The sequence below is a fragment of the Furipterus horrens genome, unplaced genomic scaffold (assembly GCF_987537825.1).
Source record: "Furipterus horrens unplaced genomic scaffold, mFurHor1.1.pri manual_scaffold_1, whole genome shotgun sequence".
NCBI lineage: Eukaryota > Metazoa > Chordata > Mammalia > Chiroptera > Furipteridae > Furipterus > Furipterus horrens.
Window position 1 is genome coordinate 213,428,503 of NW_028327171.1, and position 8,698 is coordinate 213,437,200.

At 51.8% G+C, this 8,698-nt stretch overlaps 1 protein-coding gene across 6 annotated transcripts in view; it reads left to right on the plus strand.

The window, feature by feature from the left end:
* The window catches only part of COPS7B (COP9 signalosome subunit 7B), a 28,999-nt gene extending 20,834 nt beyond the window's left edge, over positions 1–8,165 (plus strand). For all 6 annotated transcript variants that reach the window (XM_090284981.1, XM_090284982.1, XM_090284979.1 and 3 more), the window contains one exon: positions 6,494–8,165. In XM_090284981.1, coding sequence (XP_090141107.1) covers positions 6,494–6,652 — 159 coding nt within the window. In that variant the 3' untranslated portion in view covers positions 6,653–8,165. The remainder of the gene's footprint in view (positions 1–6,493) is intronic.
* Positions 8,166–8,698: the final 533 nt, after the last annotated feature.

Here is an 8,698-nt window from a genome sequence, read left to right on the forward strand (position 1 = left end):
TCCACCGAGTTGATGACCTTTTCTTACTTGTCCTTAAATTGAATTGCTTTTTCTCAGAGGGAGAAAGGTGATGTTTCCCCCCTAAATCCTGAAATAGCAGCTTCCTTTTAGTGAGTTGTAGCTTCAGGAGCCAGCTCTACCTTCTTAACAAGAAGATTCTTTCCTTTTCTCCTTTCATGGAAATAACACACATTAATTAGTTACAAGTCCAGGACGCCTGGGGAGGTAGAGCAGTACCATTCTGAGCTGTTCCATTATCTCTGAGCAAGCCCTCCAAAGGGGGGGCAGTGACTGGTTGAAGCATCCCAAAGCATCTCCTTGTTCGTATTTGACTTTGGAGCGTGTTTTACTTCTTATTCAGATGCACTTGTGTCTGTTCTGTGGGATGTTACCATATAGCTGTCGCTACATCTACAAAGCCGGCTTTGTGTGAGTCATGTAGGCACTAAAGCACAGCCGCACAAAGCGAGCCCTGTTTCCCACGACTGAGCCAGTCCCCCGGGATTAAGTCCGTGACAGCCCGGAGGCCTGTTGGTGGTGGCAGTGCAGGGCGCCCAAGGCAGCCCTCCGGGCCCTCCCGGCCAGTGTTCTCTCCGTCTCCCTGCTCGTTCCCGCCGTGGCCTCGGCTCTGCTGCGCGCTGTCCACCTTCGCTTTGCCTCGCAACCGAGAGTCTGCCTGCCCGGGAAGCTCTCCTCTGCCCTTTCGCCTGAACATTTAAGGTCTGGTAAGCAAGGCTGCCGTTTTGTCGGCAGGTGCAGTCCCACCGGAAAGTTCTGGGATCCAGGCTTTGGAGGGCCTGATAAGCTCCGGGTCGTCTCGGGTAATGGGACAGGGATGGCCTGCAAGGCGGGCCACTCGAGGAAGAGAATTAGAAGGGACTGCGGGGGAGTATTTGTCCTCATTTGAAGGGTGGCTCTGTGAGAGAGGAATTCATTGGACTTCTCAAGATCGTTTCGTGAGGCCCCGACAGGTTTCGTTGGTGGGCCCCCCTGGGCAGCCACTCCTGGGCCCCAGAAGGCACTGCCTGCAGGTGGAGCTGCCCAGCTACTGCACGAAGCTGGCGACGCTTAACTCCCCTTCAGCTGTGGGAGTGCGTGGCTCAGCGACGTCCTCCGTGAGTTCTGCGTGTTTAAGAGCTAACGATCCAGCTGACTTGAGCAAGGCGTGTTCTGTAATAGAACCCAGTGTGAGGTCACGTGGCTGCTCCTGGCCAGGCTGAGACTTCGTGGAGGATAAAGGGTCTCATTTCTTAGGCCGAGAGACACCTGCCCAGGAAGCCCTGTTCCTCTGTGGAGGGCTTCCTTACATTCCGTTCTGCGGGAGCTGGACATGAACATCGAAGCCCGGAGGAGACGGGGCCATGGGCGGCCATGGGAGGGGGAGGGGCTGCCAGGCACGGCCAGGCTGAGGGCAGGGGGCCGGTGTGGGCTAGCGCGGTGCGGGCAGGCTTGTGGGAAGGTGCCTGGCTGCACAGGGAGGGTCCGACGTCTGGCCCAGGATGAGGCTGGCGCGGGCTAGGAGGACGGCGTGGGGAAGGCAGAGATGAATGCCAGCTCCCCGCCGTGGGCAGTGGACGCGCGGCTTCCTGTAGAGCCTGTGTTGGGGAGGAGGGAAGGAAGACGCAGGCTTCTGAGTGGTGTTTCAGAAATGGAGAAAGAACCGCGTTGTCCCTTGGGGAGAAGTCTTGTTTGTTTTCCTTGCATGTGACCAGGGTCACTGAGCACCCCAAATGAGGGCTTATTGGGAGGGTACTGCCTGAGGAGGTAAATGGGCATTTGAATGACAAGGGTAGTGGTGTGCTTGTGTCTTTTTACTTGGTGAAAAGCTTTGGACAGGATCCTGAATCAAAGGTTTTTAAGTGGAATTGAGTTAAGAAGAGCCAGGGAGTGTGCATTACCCTGGTGGGGAGTGATGGTTGGGGCAGGAGGAGAGCACAAGGGGGGCCCTCCGCGAGTGCGGCGGGGGAGAACCGCTGATTTTAGGTCACGTTGCAGGATGTGGAGCTGGGAGTGCTGAGCTCTGGGGAAGAAGAATGTCCACAGCAAAAGAGGCACACAGCACAGCGCCGGGGTCAGCTGAGCTGGGGGCTGTGGGGAGGCTGGTGGGGAGCTGCTGTGCCGGGGGGTGGGGGGCGTGGGCTGAGTCTGTGTGGGGGCTCGCAGGGCAGGAACTGGTCTCTCAGCCAGCCATGGACACTGACTCCAAAGCCCCCCCAAATCACCCAAGGTCACTGTAGAAAGAGAAACTCTAGTTAATTTCTGATAGGCTTGTAACGACATATTCTACAGAAACACAGTGCAGAAGATCAAAAATAGAACCATTATTTGGGGATTTATTAAATACCTTTTCCTTATTCATGTATGGATTATGAGACTGTCATTAAATGTAAGATGCTGTTGAACAAACGCAAAAAGAGCCTGGAGGCTTTGGCTAGAAATAAATGATACAGATTTTATTCAAGGGTCTTTGTCTTGTAAACTGGGAGCACAGCTAGGCAATAACCAGAGTGTTCCAAAGCAGAAAGGAGGCTGAGGGCACTTAGGTAAGAAGTACGTTCTGGAGAAGAATCAGTCCTGCATTCTCAGCCTCTGAGTTGGTCAGAGATGATAATCCTGTCGGTGACCTATGGCCTCTGGTCTGCATGCTGGGTGTCAGGTGGTCAGGATACGTGAGCATTCTTCCCCAGCCCTTCGGAGGGTAAGCAGGGTTATCTGGAGTTCTGATGTGTATCCAGGCACTGACGCAGGACCAGAACGTTCAAGAATTTAAGATCCCAGACTAGTTAAAGCAAGGACAGAATCAGTTCCTCAGGCCTCAACCTACTTGATTTTAGTAATTTAGCAACTTCACTATGGTGACTCCATTATATTTCTTCCCTCTGTTTCTCAATATATTAAATGAAAGACTTGATATAGAAAACTATTTGTAGTATAAGTTGATTGTTTAGTAAAAATTATTGCATAAAGAACTTGAAATAAGGTCAAATGGTGTTTCTCAGTCAAGATGAAATTGAGGAGACTTTAAATAAGCTATTTTGCTTGGAAAGATACCAATTTTGGAAAAACAGGTTTTGTATGTCTTTTTTTAAAATTTGTATTTTTAAGTTATATTTTATTGATTTGGGACAGCTGTTCCAATTTTTCGTCTTTGCCCCCTCCACCCAGCACCCCCCACTCCCTCAGGCAGTCCCCACACCACTGTTCATGTCCGTGGGTCGTGCGTATAAGCTCTTTGGCTACTCCATTTCCTACGCTGTACTTTCTGTCCCATGGCTGTTCTGTAACTGCCTATTTGTGCTTCTTAATCCCCTCACCTCACCTCTTCACCCATCCCCCACACCCCCTCCCATCTGGCAGCCATCAAAACGTTCTCCATATCCATGAATCTGTCTCTGTTCTTCTTGTTTGCTTGTTTGTTTTTTAGATTCAGTCATTGATAGATATGTATTTGTTGTCATTTTATTGTTCATAGGTTTGATCTTATGATCTTCAAAAAGTCCCTTTAACATTTTATATAATAATGGTTTGGTGATGATAAACTACTTTAGATTTTTCTTGTGTGGGAAGTTCTTTATCTGCCCTTCCATTCTAAATGATAGCTTTGCTGGGTAGAGCGATCTGGGCTGTAGGTCCCTGCTTTTCATGACTTTGAATATTTCCTGCTAGCCCCTTCTAGCCTGCAAAGTTTCTTTTGAGAAATTAGCTGACAGTCTTATGGAAACTCCCCTATAGGTAACCAACTGCTTCTCTCTTGCTGCTTTTAAGATTCTCTCTTTATCTTTAACCTTTGACATTTTAATTATGATATGTCTTGGAGTGGGCCTCTTTACATCCATCTTGTTTGGGACTCTCTGTTTCCTGGACTTGCATGTCTATTTCCTTCACTAAATAAGGAAGTTTTCTTTCATTATTTTTTTCACTATAGATTTCCAATTTCTTGCTCTTTCTCTTCTCCTTCTGGCACCCCTATGATATGAGTGTTGCAACTCTTGAAGTTGTCCCAGAGGCTGCTTATACTTTCCTCATTTTCTGGATTCTTTTTTCTTCTTCTTGTTCTGACTGGTGATTCTTTTTCTTCCTTATGTTCCAAATCATTGATTTGATTCTTGGCTTCATCCACTCTACTGTTGTTCCCCTGTAAATTGTTCTTTATTTCAATTAGTGTATCCTTGATTTCTGACTGGATCTTATTTATGCTGTTGAAGTCCTCACTAAGTTCCTCGAGCATCCTTATAACCAGTGTTTTGAACTCTGCATCTGTAGATTGCTTATCTCCATTTTGTTTAGTTCTTTTTCTGGAGTTTTCTTTGGAAAAACCACTGTTAACTGCTGTAAGTTGGGTGGGTGGAGCCTTAGGGGATCTCCAGGGCAGGGCAAACAGGTTAGCCAGGTTGGTGGAGTCTCAGTTATGGCACCAGCCTGCCAGCTCTGTGGGTCTGTGGAAACTTTAAAACATATCACTCAGGCAGTGCAACCCAGGCGCTGAAGGTATGGGCGTGAATCTTTTCTTTCATTGTCTTTATGCATATTTTTAAGTTGCAGTATCTTTTAACACATTGGAAGTCAGAGGTAAATGACATGCAGAGAAATAAACTTGTTGTGCCGTGAGCTCTTGTTAAGATCCTAATTATTAGTCTCCCTCAGAATGCTTAGAAAGCATCAGAGTGGAGAGGCCTTGGAATGTTTTATACTGAGAAGTCACATTTCTTAATCTCTCCTCCAAGGGTATCAATATATGTGGTAACAGAGAAATCACATTTCTTAATCTCTCCCAAGGATATCAAAATATGCCTTGGAATAAAGCACGCAAAAACAAATGTCTCTTACAAGAGAAAGCGTGGCAAGCCGTCCACTTTCTCCAGCCTTTCCACCCCGTGTCTCACCAAGTCACTGCTGAACAAGGCATAGCAGGCTGCTGTGAGCCACCGGGGGTGGGGGTGGGTTTGAGATGGCACTTCCCGGCCCCGTAGGACTTGACCTAGGCAGCCCTTCGTTTTCACTGCCTCAGCCCACAGTCCCCTCTGCTCCTTCCGGAAAGGTTACAGTGTTGATGACGGCGACAGCACTTTCGGGCATGGCTGTTCCTGTATCTCAAAACAGCAACCAAATTAAACATGACCTCCAATCTAGTTGAGGTTCGTTCTGTAGGTGATCGATCTCCTCCAGGAATGTCACCTTTGGTCCCACTCTCAGGGTGGCGTTTCAGCTCTGTCTCTGCTCAGGCTCCTGGTACTCTGTTGAGTACTCTGTTGAGAACTTTGACCCTGACAATCCCCTTCTCCATCTGTGGAAAACCAAACCTGCTTCCTGAGAGAACAGAATCCCCCTTCCTTTCTCTCCAGCAGACCTAACACTGCCTTACTCCGTACCAGCTTTCTCTTTCTTTAATCTTCTGATGACTAAAAAAAGAAACACTAATGCTTCCCACTGGGCTTTTCTTCCTCTCAGCCAGCTAGAGGGCAAGGGTGTCAGAGATGCGTTAGAACTGGCGCTGGGGAATGTGCAGATAAGCAGGCATGAAGTTGGTACAGTCACTTTCCAGAAGGCAGTGTGGCAGTAGCTATTAAAACTGTACAGTGTGCAGACCCTTTGATTGGAAAGCGCACTTCTAGGAACATGCCCCCCACAGGTGTTCACAGAAGGGTGCAAAGGTAAGCACAGAGGTTGTCGTCGGGGCTGTGCGCGGGGCGGGACCGACAAGCCGGGCGCAGATCCGGAGACTGTAGGGCGTGTTACAGAGGATGTGCGTTCTGTTGTGGGAAGAGGTTCAGGAGTCGCTTAAACAGAGCCGAGCCCCCCCTTTGTTAAGTGAGGAGGGGTATTCCGAAAACAGTTGTGTGCTGGCGCTGTGCGACTTTTTACAGCATTTCCATCCTTTATTACGTAGTTGGCTGAGGTTCATCTGTTTAGTCAGGAAGGGCTCGTGGGGCTTGTGAAGATGCTCGGTTTTGTACATGAACAATAGCAGTCACCTGAGCCTAGAGTCCTTGGTCACTCTTTAAAAAAATTTTTTTTTGTTGATTTGAGAGAGGGAGGGAAACAGCGATTTGTTGTTCTGTTTATGTATGTATTCATGGGTTCTTGTGTGGGCCCCGACCACGGATAGAACCTGCAGCCTTGGCGTATTAGGACAGCGCTCTAACCCACTGAGCTGCCCGGCCAGGCCCCCTTTTTTGTTCTGAGGCCATTTTAGTCGCTGCTTTCTTGCACCGTTGGTGCCGTACCTCTTTGCCAAGTGGTCCATGGCCACGTGACTCTCCCTCCCTTCCAGCCAAGCACGCATGGCTCCGCTTCTCTGCTTGATTCATTCCCACGTGTCTTCCGTGAGTAGCCCCTGCGTGCTTCTCCTCATCTGGGTATCTGAAGATAAGTTAATATTGTCTTGCAGAGGATTCTGGCTGCTTCCCTCGTGGCCCCCATCGTGATGAGAAAGCATTTCGGTGGGTTTCTGGTGCGTACAGACCGAGCATACAAACTCCGTGTTTCCCCCCAGGTTACCAACATCAAGAAGACTCTCAAAGCTACCGCGTCCTCCTCAGCTCAGGAGATGGAGCAGCAGTTGGCCGAACGGGAGTGTCCCCCTCACGCCGAGCAGAGGCAGCCCACCAAGAAGATGTCCAAAGTGAAGGGTCTGGTCTCCAGCCGCCACTAGGGCCGGCGGGGGCAGCTGGCACTCGCCAGGCCTGGGCCAGGTGGGGAGGGGACACCAAGGGCCTGTGGCCTCCTCTCTCCACCTTCAGTGAGTTCCAGACCTGCCCAGCCCCTCGCCAGCGCCTCCCCGCCCCCTTGGTGCTGTCCCAGAACCGTTCGCTCCGCTCCCTCGCCCACTCCCGCCTTCCCCCGTTGCTCCCTTCAGACTCAGGGGCCCCACTGACGCCACCCCAGCAGGGTCAGACACTGCCCAGCTTCCCTCCCAGAGGGTCTGTCTCTGTCCAAGGGCTTGTCTCCCGCCCAGTTTTTTGTTTGTTTTTTGCTCCATGTCATTTTGTCAGGCTGGTCATAGCCAGAGGCAGCTTTAATCGGCCCCCCACGGGTGATCGCGAAGGAGCCCCCTCTCTGAGCGAGGAGGGAGCCCCTCCTGCCCCGCCTGCCCCAGCACCCACACTGGCAGGCCCTCTGTCACCCGGTATCCAAACGCTTTGTATCCGCTCCCGCCTGGCCCCTCCCGGCAGTCCCGTCAGACCGGCCCCTGGAGGGAGGTGGTGCTGGGCTGTGTTTACTAAACCCGCGGGTTGCCAGCCTCTAAGCCCAGCTCTGGCCTCTCGTTAGCGGGGAGCGCTGCAGTTTCTGAGCACCAGTGGCGGGTGCTGTGCGTGTGCTCGGTGGCAGGAGCTCCTTCCAGCTGGGCGTCCTCTGCTGCATCTGACCGCTCACACTGGCTTCGGTGGGGAGGCCGGCTGCGCACTGGGCTGTCTGCCGGCGCTTGCTGTCCGAGACCTTTGATCACTCCCGGCTGCGTCCGTGCTGGGGACGGTGGTGCGAGGCCCCTCTCCCTGGGGACGGACCTGTTGCTGCTCCTGTCCCTTCCGTTCCACCCTCCTTGGCTGATGACACGGAGCCATCTGACGATGGCATTCTCCTGGCAAGAGAAAAGGACTGGACTAGCCTTTCTGAACTTGAACAGTTTCAGGTTATGTTTTAATTTTTTTTGTACAGGTTCTGATTCTAATACATTTCAACATGCCTTTTCCCCCTTGTGTCAATATTTGTTGTAGACTAATCGCCGGGGATTTTTCACCTGGTTGGAGGGTGGCATGTGTGTGTGTGGTTTTTTTTAAGGGGAAGTGGAAGTCTGGATGGACACTGAAGTTCACTGAGGGACAAAGCACATTCTAGAACAAAAAATAAAGGTGCAGATTTCCTGTGTATGACTGGCAGGCGGGCTTGCGTAGCTGGTGGGTGTGGAGGGCCTGGGGGTCGGGCAGTGTCATGCTGGCCCAGCGCCTGGAGAAAACGCTGCCCTCCCTTCCCACCGTGCCCAGCACCTGCCTCCCGCGGACCTGACGTTAACACGTTATCCTCGTTTCCCCTTCAGGCTCGTCTGTGTGCGCATATAACAAGCCCCCCGGGAGGGTTTAGTTCCCAAAGTATGTTTCATGAAACCCCTTGACAGATGCTCTGTGGGAAAGGGGTTCTTCTGTGAAATAAATTTGGCACGTCCTGCATCCTATGCCCTCACTGGAAGTTCATTCTTACGGTCTCGGAGACGGCCTGGCTGAGGAGGCCTGTCCCCGTGCCGATGGCAGCGCCGAGTCCTTTCTGGTGATACCCAGTGGAGCACATTGTGGGGGCATTTTTGGAAATATTATATTTCTCAGAAATACCCCCAGCCTTATAGGTTTTTCTTTACACTCATGTGTTGCTTCCTGATGGAACGTGCCCTGAGAAGGGCATCATCAGGGGATTTTGTCGCCGTGCGAATATCCCAGAGAGCGCTTATGCAGCCCAGGTGGCCTGGCCTGCTGCTCACCGGGGCTGTGCAGACGGCCCGTGCCGCACGTTACTGTGCTGAGCCCTGCAGGCGCTGGAAAGGGACAGCAGCATCGGGAAGAAGGCACGGCGGAGCGCCTGTCCGGGACGCGCGCCTCGGGTGGAGCCTGCAGGCTGGCGGCTGCTTGGAGCGCGTCCGGGGGTGTTGGGGGTGGCTGCCGGCGCTCCCCCACCCCCCCGTCCGCAACCGCACGCCCGGCGGCGCTAG